At 43.3% G+C, this 13544-nt stretch overlaps 1 protein-coding gene across 3 annotated transcripts in view; it reads left to right on the forward strand.

The window, feature by feature from the left end:
* LOC119446077 (E3 ubiquitin-protein ligase mind-bomb) overlaps positions 1-13544 on the forward strand; it is an 89285-nt gene that overhangs the window by 32901 nt on the left and 42840 nt on the right. For 2 of the 3 annotated variants that reach the window (XM_037710415.2, XM_049663879.1), the window contains exons 4-6: positions 2049-2153; positions 6174-6306; positions 9049-9173. In XM_037710415.2, coding sequence (XP_037566343.1) covers positions 2049-2153; positions 6174-6306; positions 9049-9173 — 363 coding nt within the window. The remainder of the gene's footprint in view (positions 1-2048; positions 2154-6173; positions 6307-9048; positions 9174-13544) is intronic. The other variant, XM_037710417.2, reaches the window with a different exon arrangement.

Consider the following 13544-nt stretch of genomic DNA (forward strand, 5'->3'; position numbering starts at 1 on the left):
CGAATGTTTTCATGCTGTTCATGTTGCATGAAAACTGCAGGTATATCTGAATCAGTTAAACCCTATCGGTTTATCGAGGTATGACACATATAAAGGGAGAAAATTTTCGTTTTGCTCTGTAGCCGAGGTCGACAGCACACCAGCTGTTCCAGTAAATGATTTACGTGATTGTAAATAGAAAGGCTGCAACAAAGGTAGGTTGCCGTTTTCATGGCAAATTTTTGATGCCAGCGATTATGAGCAATTGTACGACAGTCGGTCTTTTTTGCAGGGGGCAAAATAATTTCACTAGAACGCACTGCCTGTTGCCTGACATATTGAGTGCGTAAGAAACCGGTTTCGGTAAACCGATTTCCCGCAAATAGGCATACGCTTTGCGCATTCGGACGTTTCAACTAAGCAGTTATAATTGCCCTGTAATGCTGTCGATTTGAATTAACTGGCGAATTTAACTGATAAATGCTTTAGTTATCACGTAGATTCTGACGTCAGCTGTTGCGAATGATCTGTTGACGAAAATGTTGCCCCTTAATCAGTGCTGCTATGGGTTGATTATTTACCTGATCTTTCGTAAAGCTCTTAGTTAATAAGGTAATTTGGAATAAATCTAAGGTTGTGTAACTTTTGCTCCCTGTTGCAATTTTTTTCAGCTAGAAGTGCCGTGACGAAGTGAAATGTTCTTTGTATTGTGAGCTTGAATGACATAACTCGCTGATGTACAATAATGTTTTTTAGCAGTGTAGACACGTTACTCTGATATTTGATGCATTAGATATGTTGATTTTCTTTTATTTTTGCTATGGAGTAGCGTACTGAAACCATTTATCGTGATTTCTAACTCAGCAAGTTTTCCATTTACATACGGAAATGAGCCTTTATTGCGCAGGATGGATTGGGGGTAATTGGGGAAACAGTGGTACATGGAATTTATCTTCATTCTGTATTGTCGTTCTAGTGCGCCGTTTGGTATGTTCTTTCTTTCTTTTTCGATTTGGCTCGCACGAGACTGCGCGGCTTTTGCGTCTCATGACAACAACCATATATGGGTAAACTGAAGGCATGTTACATGCGTTCCACGAAACTATGGTCGCACATTTAATATTTCAGAGAAAATACTGTTCAGAACGAAATGTGTGAAGCAGTCAGATTTCCCCGATGACAACAAATGAAATGAGAAAAGCGTGGTGGCAAAACGAACAATACAAACCCAAATATTTGTTGAAATAATGCGCGAAAATTAGTAGTATCGACATGAATGAAGAAGCGGAGAGATGTGTACCGGTGACTTGTTCCTTTTTTACTGTTCTTGTTTTTTTTTGTTTTTTTTTGCTGCCAATCTTGAACGTTCTATGCGACTAGTGTGCGTATGTTTATAATAGCCGCAACCAGTTTTCAATAGAACAAGAAAACCTTAGTATGTGACAACGTTCCTCTTTTCAAAATACTAGTTCCTAAAGGAATGAAGCAAACGAAATGTACAATGGAACGCCGCTAGAATGAAATGGGCTGTACAACGAAGGATTTTGTATGTCCCGGTCGAATTCCTATTTGCAATGTGTATTCTCCCGCAAAGGCCTTGGTTCCGGGTTCGCATCTCTGACAAGGACGAATTTTTCAACTACTAAGTTTTGTTTCTGAGAAAACCGTGTGGGTTTCCTTGCTATAGCTTTGTGCTACATGCGGGTGGATATCAATTTTTCCTTTCATGAACCTATATACTGTTACCCTGTACTTGCGCAGTAATTTACCAAACTAGAAAGACAGGGTGTTCTTTTTTCTTTTTTTAAATTATTATTTTCGACATACAAAACAGCGTCATGAGATTCCGGGACATGACTACGGTCATGCCACCGCCGTTAAAGCAGTAAAAAAATACGTGTAAATATTTACGATACATGTTGTCGCAAAGCATAACATGTAGAATAAACCTAAACACCAACTTGCCAAAAAAAAAAAACGAGTTCTTTTAGAAAACGTGTGAACGTTCTCGTTCAATAAGGCGACAGTAGTTTGGTGAAGTCTTTTGTAAAAGCTACGAACACTTTCAGCCACGGATCTTCTCTGTTGGAGACACCGTTGTAGTTACCGACGACCTGCCGATAATGAAGAGACTCCAGCTCGGTCACGGAGGATATGTTGACTCCATGAGAAGGGTGAGTATCGGCCTTGTCCTCTACTAGACGGCCATCTTGTATCTGGCAGGTTAAGTCAACACCCCTGCGGTTACGATAAATGATTGACGTGACCGTAGGTATAGCTCGAATAATGCATCTTCATGTTTTGAGAACCTAGACGCAGCGGCTAATTTTGCTTCTATTTCGCTATATTTGGTTGAACCATAAAACATACCTTGCCTTCAACGTAAATCATTCACAGATTTTAATTACGCCGCCCGGAATCTAAGCTACTACAGCCTGCAGAGTTGCTTTCTTTAGTATATTCCACCTTTTTCTTGAACTGCTTGTAGTCCGTTGGATGTACATTCATGTTCATATTAACACGAATGTGTTTTATACCGGGTTAGGCGATGAACTTCCTTTACAGGATGTAACGGATGTGACGTTCGGTGCCAACGGGTAAAATAAGCTTTAAGGCGAAAGCCTTAGATCTCTGTTTCAAGGTAGCGTTGTGAGGTAAGGAAATATGACGTGACGATTTGCAAAAGTAATGATTGATTAGTGATTGAATTAAGGTTGATAATGAAGAATTAAGGCGGATTAGGGTAGATTAAGGTCGATTAAGGTTGATTAACGTGGAATAGGTTGTATTAGGGTAGATTAAGGTGGATTAAGGATGATTAAGGTGGATTAAGGAGGATTAAGGTGGATGAAGGAGGATTAAGGTGGATGAAGGAGGATTAAGGTGGATAAAGGAGGATTACGGTGGACAAAGGAGGATTAAGGTAGATTAAGGTGGATTAGGGAGGATTCATGAAGACTAGGGAGGATTGAGAAGGATTAAGGTGGATTAAGGTGAATTACAGTAGGCTTTACAAGGCCTTCGCCTTCGCGTCTCTTAGGTGATAACTAAGGACACCTTGTACTTGCAAACATGCAAAGGACACCTTGTACTTGCAAACATGCAAAGGACACCTTGGACTTGTTGCAAATATGCAACATCTTCTGTGAAGACACGTTTCACTTTCGTGTTCTGCTGATTCCTACGAAAGAGGGATCAGCCATAACTTTTTTTACCCATTGTTTTGTCGCGTGCACTACATTGGTCAGCGATTCGATCGAGTCAACACCAAATGTTCGTCATTATGCGTACAGGTATGTGTGTTCTATTTGGCCATCTTTTGCGTCGTTTGTCTTTTATTTGAGAATTAAATGTTGGAAAGATGGTGATTAAAGTAGCTCTTCATTCGAAAGAATAAATAAATAAATAAATAAATAAATAAATAAATAAATAAATAAATAAATAGTCTTTTAGGGTCTTTGACGGAAGAACTGTGCGCGGAAAATTCTAGCTATAACATTATCAACGTAAGTTTTTTTTATTTTTCACTTATGGTACATATATATGTTACAATTTTGAAGAAGCTATATTTCATATTTTCTCTAAGCCTTTTGTAAGACATTAAACTCTCACAATATATGTATATTCACACCAAACAAATTTGGGGTAAACAAACAGGTACCTCGAAACGCCGTGCCTTGAAGAAAATCAACCAAAAGGAATTTGCCTTGAGGTACGACTGTCACAAGTTTCCTTTGCATAAACACACCATGTGTGCGTAAATTGGCGAGTTTATTAACAATTTAATTTATTGCGTTAGGTTAGATTGAGCACATTAATACTCCAGAAGAATTTTGGCCGTTGTCGTGATGTTCTGTACATGATTATGTATATGTATGCTATATATGTTTACCTATGCCGTATATGGTAGATTGTGTTCAACCACCTAAATTGCTAAAGCCAGTGTTATGCTATTCAGTGAATTATGCGTCAGATTTCTTTAGAACTGCATTTGAAGAACAAGAATCGTGAGACAATTCATTCACAGCCCATGTCTTCTGTCTTAAGTATTCTGATTATTAAAAAGTGGGAAACAACATTAGGGTTCTCATTCTGAAAGTGATGTAATAGTACGGGCGCCGCTCCTGACGGGCGGAACAGTGGTGCCATGTGCGATGTCATTACAAGCCCTACTCGGCGTGTTAAAGCATATAAGGGTGCCAGAAATTTTGGCGCAGCCGTGTACATGTCGCGTCCACGTATTTATAGTCACACCTGCGTATAGTTGCAACGCCGTCCGAAGACTTCAAGTGCTATGGTAAACTTTGCTATTGCTGTCAGTGGGTGAATCTGTTTTAGGGGCGAAGCTCCTTAGGGTGTGGGTCTGTCCCTCCTCTGTAGTATGTAGTAGTAGAAGTCGTCGTAGTAGTAGGTAGCCACGTCTACTTTTATGAGAATAAAAAAATTCCGAAAGTTGTGTCCGTAGCGCGGAATCGAACCAGGGACCCCTCGCTTCCGAACGCGCGGCGCTAACCACTACGCCACGAAGCGCACATGGACACACGCACCACGATGACAATAAATACCCAACATTAACGAAAGACTGCGCGTTTCTAACGCGTTTGTGCTAGCGCGTTACGGCCCGTGTAAGAAGCTGGTGTAAGACGCTGTGGCCTCTCCGCCTTACCCCCGTATTCATAAACGCTGATGGCGTCGGCAAACGCGGTGCACGTTCCGGCATGTGTAAACGGCTGCGTAAGACGCTGTGGCCTCTCCCCCTTACTAGAGAGTACTGCACGTTTCTAACGCGTTTGTGCTAGCGTCCCCTTAAGCGGGAGATGGTGCAATTATAACGAAGGGCGCTGTTATAAAATAGGAATGACATCACATATGGCACGTGTCATTGGTGGAAGTCAATCGTTCGATTTAGTGCGGCGAGACTGGGCGAATTACACGGGAGATTCACGGTTTACCGATGATTCCCTCCGGAGCTTCGCGAACTCATCATCATTCACCCCGTGGATATGCGGTGTTTTTTTTTTAATTTATGCACGTCTAGACCGTAACATTTATTGCTGCGTGTCGTGTTCGCTGAGCGGTGTATTGCATCAGTGCCTATTACCAGCCGCAGTAGCTTAGGGGCCATGGTGTTACGCTGCGTAGTTCGAAGTCGCGGGTTCAATTCCTACCACAACGGCCGCATTTCGATGGGGGCGAAAGGTAAAAAAATTAATGTGTGTTTTGATTTATGTGCATGCTGAGAAACCTGCGCGGGTGAAAATCAATTCGGATTAGCGGACAGTGGCGTGCCTCGTAGTAAGATTGTGGTTTTTGTGCCTAAACTTGAATAAATTGATTTTTAATAGCCCATCGGTGCATTTTATCCCCATTCAGGGAAAGTTTGGTGTCTGCTCACCGCGCTAGCTACGATCCTCTTGATTGATGTGCACCAAACCATGCAAAAGTTAGAAGGACGAAATAAAACCCCACACCCATGGAGCACCTCTTTTCTGCCGCAAGGTTTTGCCTATTAAATGCAGAAATAAAGACGTTTAAAGAAAAGATAGTTACGAGTGCTTATGATAGTAATACTGCAGAATTTATTTGTCAGCTGTATTTTCTCGTGCTAAAACCAGTGATATTGACATAAATTAAAATAAAATCTAAGAAAACTGAAAGTCCGGTTAAGTCAACGAGGCCAAATTATTGGAAACATCAATATAGCGATGCTAGATCTTCATCACAAAAGAAATGCGACTAACGAAACAAAGGCCGTAATATTCTGGTCCTACAAATTGCGGGGCCTTTACTACCGCGAAGCGTCTGAAACTGGGTTTGTCCTGATGCCAACTGCGTACCTCAATAAAAACGAAGTCATATATGAAGAATATGTGAATGCAGCGGCTGCCATCGGCCACATTTTTCATGTTCATTTTGACCTTGAAGCATCGATTCATTTGAGAGAAATTTAAAGCTTACCGTGAATTATGCTATTGCATAGGATATTTCATGCCTCTTACGAAACACCTAACAAGCATGTAGCTATCCCTGGTACCATGCATAAAGATTCAATATAATGGCATTTGCTGGTGATTCATTTCACCTTGTAGAACGGCTTGCTGGAAAGTGTTGAAGCTGTGACAACACCCCTGCAGCGTGCGCGCTTATTGTGACGTGCTGTAAGTGCGCTGAACACGTTAAAATTTTTTTTTCAGAGCCTTGGCCTAATTGGTGTCGTGCTTCATGTATTTGGAAGCGGCGACGTGCGGGTGCTAGTCAGCGGCAGTAGCTGGACTTTTAACCCCCTGTGTCTGACTCTCGTGAGACGGAATACAAGCGGCGAATTCAGTTGAGTCGATAGTCATTTCGTTCTGTAATTAAGTATCCAACTCGACTGTCTTTTTAAGCAACCATAGAAGCAAATCAAAACGCAGCACTCTTTCTCCGTTATGATATTTGTTTCATACACAACAGTCTAGCATTTAGCGCCCAGTCTATAGTACAACCAGATGATTTTTTCAGCTATACAGAATTTTGAAATATTGCCTGCGACTGATAGCACAATTCAAGTCCTTGAGGAGATGGATTGCTCGAAAAGGCGGACATTACTTGCACAATAAATCGAAATGCACAATTCACTAATTAACAGTATTACCTAATTAAACTTTCAACTAATTAAAGTTTATGACACATATTGCAATTTACGAGTTGTAGCCGGTGAGCTTGCAAGGCGTATCCACTTATTAACTAATTCTGGCGGTGCCACCGGTTTCTTCACACCCTACCTGAGGAGTTCGGATCAACAGTAGGAGACTCTAAATGTAGTCATATCGGACAGTGTACCAAGACATCTGCATAGCAACACTACGTGATGTAAGTGATGTTTTGCACTGCTGTGTAAACAATATTGTTGAGAAATATGCTTGGGAATTAAGATTCTCACGTACTGTTTCGCGTCGGAATATTTTCTTGCGTCTGCGGATTTTTATTGTGCGCATTGAACGCATGAAATTCTATGTCTTTTTGTGCACGCAGATATGCATGAATCTCTTTTTTTAAAATAATTTTACGCGTTCAGGCTTATCAGATGATCTCAGAATGCTACACACCGGCGTCATGGAGCTGTTTTTTGAGTGCTCCGGAAGCGCTTCAGAGATCGTGTGAAGCAGCAAACATCGCGTTTTATGAGACGAAGTACGCACCGAAATGTTAATAGCAAGCGATTATTACTGTTAGGCTAGTCCTAACTCTTTCCTTACAACGGACATCGAACGTGGCTCAATGGCAGCCCACGAGTATCACGCCCAAGTTCAACGTCCCCATGCCCTTAACGGAGAAAAAAGCACACACTCAGCAGTAAACCTTCGTTTTTTTTTATTAGTTTTATTTATTTTATTTTATTCCCTATGGAGGAATATTTAACTACAGCGTAGAGGTGTGCACCATGTGATCGCGAATATGGCAGGCACCTCAAGCAAGGTGAGCATCCGAGCCCTCTTTAGAACGACGTTGGTCTTGTGCTTCCGCTGTGTCTGCAGATGATTCGGCCGTAAGTTTTGTTTTCTGCCTGCTGACGACTAATTTCTTGTGCTGACTTATATGTCCTGGAGTTCTGTGCAATGTTAGAGATCATAAATGATGCCTCTACAGCACATCACTTTTTTTTTGGCCTCAAAGATGCAAGAAAATAAAAATATAAATGATAGAATGCCCGTACGTGCATACAGAGGTATTGCAGGCATATATCCGTTGCCGCTCTCTGTAGGTTAAAAGGGGATCTTCGGTGAAGGCGGAGATTTGCGTTCGTAGGCCTAGCGGATTGTGGCTAAAGGGCGGCTAAAGTGCACAAGTGCAGGTACCTGCAAAAAGTGGACACGCAATGGAGGATGAGGTCAAGAAAGTTGCCAACTAAGTACAGGGTATACTTGAAAATGTAAAAAGACAAGCAGGAGTCATCAAAAAGAAAGTGAGAGAAACAGAGACAGTGAATTGGATGCAAAGAATGGACGAAAAAAAAAAAAGACCATAGAGATTTACGAGAATGCGAAGAAATTAGAAGGGAAAACAGTGCGATAACACCAAGGGCAGTGCCTCGCTAATTTGAGGCTCCAGCTGGTTGCCTAAGGACAGAAACTTACCGGAGCAAATATTCGTAACAAGATGAGACAGGAAAAATCTGCAGCAGAAATGCGGGTACCACTCAGCACGTTCTAATGGAATGCGAAAGGATTCACCCAGTGAGACCGGTAGGTAACCTACACTTTTCAGAAGCGCTTGGATTTAAAGTGGACTGAAGCCTCAACCGGTCAGCAATCGAGATTAGCAAGAGGCGTTTAGAGTATTGCTGGAAAAAAAGCTCTAAAGAGATTGATACGACCGGATCCCGTTACAGGCATAGGTATCGGTATCGGTACAAAGTATATAGAGAAGTTTTTAGGAAGAGAAAAAAGATCAAGTAGATGTATCCAAAAATGCTAGAATGGAAAGCATGTTTAGCATACCCGAGTAACTCACGCAGGCTAGGTGACTGTTTCACTGCCCCGTTTTAAAAGGGATGCTACTAAATTATCACCATCATCATTTTACCCAATACGATACCTATCACGAAGAGGCAATTTTCATGGGGCAGAACAAAAAATCTTTTTTTTTTGCAGCTAACATTCCCGATGGGTTATAACAATAAAGCTTTTTACTGTAGGTAACATGAGGAGAATCATTGCCTATAGTTCGTACATAAAAGCTCATAGCTCATAGCTATGAGCTTTATAGTTCATAGCAATGAGTTTGGTAGCTATGAACTATTTCATAGTTCATAGCTACCAAACTTCTTGCTACAGTTGGATGGATGGTACTTTTTCCAATTAATATACTTCATGTTTTCTATGTGTTATCAGTGCACCATTGTAAACATTTCCTAAAGTTTCCAGTAATCTCATTTTTTTAGTAATGATACATTGTCGTCGGACACTGTAGCTGAAAATGATATCTTTAGACAGCAATTCCTGTAGCTTTATATATATATATATATATATTATTGTAACCTTGAGGAGCCTAATTGCCGCTGCTGGGCTATTCTTTGTCTTTCAATAGGTGCAAGACTGAGGACACTTGCGAGCGATAGGGATGCTTCTGACGAGCTCGCTCAGCAGCTCATGCGCATGCTGAGTACTTCGTTGACAGGTTCACTTGGATTAGAAGTCAGTGGCAGAAACACGGTAAGGCTATTCATTTCACTTTTGAACTGTATCCTGTAATGCAGGGTTGTTTGCTGTAGGCTCATGTCGCTCAAATTCGATGAAAATTACCTTTAAAAAGTGACTTGTTGCAGAAACACGAAAGTCAAGTTTCGTGTTACTTGTCTTATTACTAGGTTTGTATACACCTAAACTAGCAAAAACACAAGTTAAAAAGAGGGCTAGCTGGGAACTACTGCTAAAAGGAGCACAACGTCTTGCAGTTCTAAATGGGAAAAGGTATATGGTAAAAGGATAGCGTCCGAAGATCAGAATGCAAAAAAGTGCCATAAAATAAATGGATGCTCTACAGATCAACACGAGAATGAGACATGCATCTGCGCTACACACATCCGTAGGGCACTCATCCTTCTGCCGGATTTATCTAAAGCAGCATATAAGGACCGCGTAGTAATCTCCAGCTTCATCAGCTCTTTTTGCGTCGTATTATGTAACAACGGCCGCATTTTTATAATTACTCTGTTGACGAACAGGCGACATCGTATTTACGCGGTGGTGTTTTTAATAACCATCTACTCTCGCATGGATTCGTACCAGTTGATAGAAACTAAAGAAATTGGAAAATTTCGCGGGTGCCTGTAAAAAAAAAAAAAAAAAAAAAAACACCGCATAAGTACTCCGTACAGATGGTTAACCAGCGAAGCTGAAACGTGCGGCCCCATTGTTTAGTAGTGGGTTAATCCGGACGCTGTATTGAAGCATTTCTCAATTATTGGTTACATGTTTGTGTTTCTAGTGGAACGGAAGCGCCAATGAAGGGTGGGTGCTACTAACCACGACGCCGAGCTAACTCGAGATATCGAACGCAAGCGACAACCGCGAGCCGCCCCCGCAGGGGCGTCTGCGTCAGCAGGCGTTTGGTGTGTTGCGACACCACGGACCCGAGCACATGAGGGTTGGCCCCTCCCGCGTTTAACCGTACGTGGCTTAGCCGTGTCCGGGGAAAAGGGGATCCTGGGGGTTGAGCCGAAGCCGGGTGTTCGGACCTTTACGGCCCCTCGGCGGAGGCAACACACCTCTTTGGCCTCTGCTTCACGTAGACGGCGCCCCCGGACTGACCCACCCGGGGGAAATCGGTAGTTGCCTTTTCCTGTCCTCCTCTCCACTCTTTGTCTTTCTCTCTCGTTCAATCTTTCCTGTCTTCTCCTCTCTTCTATTTATTTCCTATCTTCTAGGCAGCGAGGGTTAACCATGTGTGACGTAACCAAACTAGGTTATATCATATTAGGTTATAGCAGTAACGTACAGCTGGCGTTTGCAGGGCTTGTTTTACATGTTTTGCGGCGTCCCCTTGTTGGGCTCCATGGTGGGTGGCTGGCGTTACTGCCGAAAGCATACACACTCACATATGGCTTGGAACTTTCCACCACTCCCTGATCGCCTCCATAAAAGGGGGCGCACCGAAGAAGTGTTCAAATTTTTTGGTACCCAAACAGAAGTTTTCCCCCGCTATCATGTTATCCATAGTGAAAAACAGGAAAAAACAGTTAGAATCATCTCGCCGTTCCTTGTGGCGAAATGTCTCACAGATGCTCTTGGCCCAGGTTATAAAGTCACGAAATTGGCCAGCGGTGACCTCCTTTTGGAACTCCGTGATAAGAAGCAACACGAAAAGCTGCCAAATCTAGTCTCGTTTGGGGACATTCCACTGACAATTACCCCGCACCGCACATTGAACACCACCCGTGGTGTCGTTTCAGACGATGACTTGATGGAACTCACTGAGACAGAACTTCTAGAGGGCTGGAGCGACCTGAACGTAATCGATGTCAAAAGGATCAAGTTGAGGCGGGATGGTAAAGAAATCCCAACAAAGCATCTTATTCTAACCTTCGGCTCAAGTATGTGTCCTGAAAGTATCGAAACAGGCTATATAAAAATCCGTGTCAGGCCGTACGTGCCAAACCCGCTGAGATGCTTCAAATGTCAAAGATTTGGCCATAGTTCCCAGAACTGCCGAGGTCGAGTGACCTGTGCTAAATGCAGCGCACATGAACATGCATCTGAAACTTGCAAGAATGACCTACACTGCGTAAACTGTGATGGAGAGCACGCCGCATACTCGCGGTCGTGCCCAACCTGGAAAAGAGAAAAAGAAATAGTAGCAATCAAAGTAAAAGATAACATATAATTTAAGGAGGCACGTAGGCGGGCTTCATACCTGCCAAAGAATACCTTTGCCGATGTAGCGCGTCAGGGGGCAGCGACACAACGGTTTCCGGCGGCTGGCCGGCCCACACGCAGTGAGCCACCAGCGACGCCATCCGCTCCCTCGGCGGCTGCAGCTAGCGCTGCTCTGCCATCTCAGAACAAGGGGCCATCGACCTCCGGGCTGGTGGCTTCAAGGGTCTCGTCCCACGAGACGAGGCAGTCACGTCAAACCAACCGCTCGCAAGAGCGCGTGTCCAGCGCCTCGCAAGAGGCGATGGACACAACAACCGGCCAGACGGCGCCGCCAGCGCCGAAGGAGCGGCGGGAATCTCTGGACCGCTCCAGAAAAGAGAAACCTCGCGTCACGGCGCCTGGAAAAGGCACCGTGAGCTAGTCTATCTTCCGAACACACAGCACAAAAACACTTTCTTCATTATGGAGACACAAATACTACAATGGAATGTTAGAGGACTTATTCACAACCTCGACGATATAAGAGAACTCCTACACAAACATAATCCAAAGTTGCTGTGTGTTCAAGAGACACTTCTGAAGCCTACAAACACGAACTTTCTTCAGAATTACACCATCTTCCGAAAAGACCGTAACGAGGCTAACGCCTCTGGCGGTGTAGCAATAGTTGCCGACAAGTCCGTAGCTTGTCGACACGTCGCCCTTCGGACGCCCCTTGAGGCAGTGTCTGTACGGGCTATCCTTTTTAATAAATTGGTCACGGTATGTTCCATTTATATACCCCCGAACCATCATCTTCAAAAAACAGACCTTCATAACCTTGTTGATCAGCTTCCCGAGCCTTACATGCTCGTGGGAGATTTTAATGCCCACAACACGCTGTGGGGCGACTCGCGATGCGACGCACGAGGTCGACTCATAGAAAGCTTCCTTTTAAACTCCGGTGCGTGCCTCTTCAATAAGAAGGAGCCAACCTATTATAATCTCCATCACAATTCATACTCATCAATAGACCTATCGATTGGCTCTGCCTCCCTTTTCTCTGATTTAGAATGGCATGTCATCAAAAATCCATATGGAAGTGACCACTTCCCAGTAAGTCTAAACTTGGTAACGCAACGTGACCCCCCTCCACATGTCTCTCGCTGGAAACTAGCCTCAGCGGATTGGAAATGTTTTAAGGAATCCACCTACCTATCACAAGATTTTATAAGTAACTTTAGTATAGATGATGCCGTATCATATTTTACCGCTTTTATCATTGACGCAGCTGAGAAGTTCATTCCTCAGACAAATGGGACTACATCCAAAAGACGGGTTCCCTGGTGGAATGACGATTGCAGACAGGCACGAAGGAGACAAAATAAAGCCTGGGGCAAACTACGGAAATGTCCTACTGCGGAAAACCTAAACGAATTTAAACAGATTAAATCACAGGGGCGAAGGACGCGGCGACAAGCAAAGAGGGCCAGCTGGGAGAAGTTTGTCTCGGGAATTAATTCCTATACACAGGAAACAAAAGTGTGGAGTGGACTAAAAAAGCTTAAGGGGCAATCAACCCACTCTTTGCCTCTGGTAAATGACTATGGAAATAGCCTGGAAGACCAGGCTAACGCTCTCGGGGAGCACTTCGAGTACGTATCTAGCTCAATGAATTATACGCAGTCATTCCTTAAACACAAAGAACAAATAGAACGCATGCCATTAGATCGCAAGTGCAGACGGATCGAACCCTACAATAGCCCTTTTACCATTGCCGAGTTAAGAGCCTCCTTAAAGAAATGTCAGAGCTCTGCTCCGGGTCCTGACAAAGTCGTCTATGATATGGTCAAATACCTCCACACAGACACCCAAATGACTCTACTCACACTTTTTAATAAAATATGGGCTGCTGGGTACATTCCTTCTACATGGAAAGAAGCAATTGTCGTCCCGGTTCTGAAGCAGGGGAAGGACCCTTCTTTAGTGACAAGCTATCGACCAATAGCACTCACGAGTTGCCTGTGTAAGCTATTTGAAAAAATGATTAACTGCCGTCTCCTGCATTTCCTCGAATCAAACAAACTGCTCAATCCATACCAGTGTGGCTTTAGAGAAGGCCGGTCAACAACCGACCATCTAGTACGTATCGAGGCAAATATCCGAAACGCTTTTGTCCATAAGCAGTTTTTCTTATCCGTATTCCTCGACATGGAAAGGGCCTACGAC

This window comes from Dermacentor silvarum, chromosome 3, assembly GCF_013339745.2.
Source record: "Dermacentor silvarum isolate Dsil-2018 chromosome 3, BIME_Dsil_1.4, whole genome shotgun sequence".
NCBI lineage: Eukaryota > Metazoa > Arthropoda > Arachnida > Ixodida > Ixodidae > Dermacentor > Dermacentor silvarum.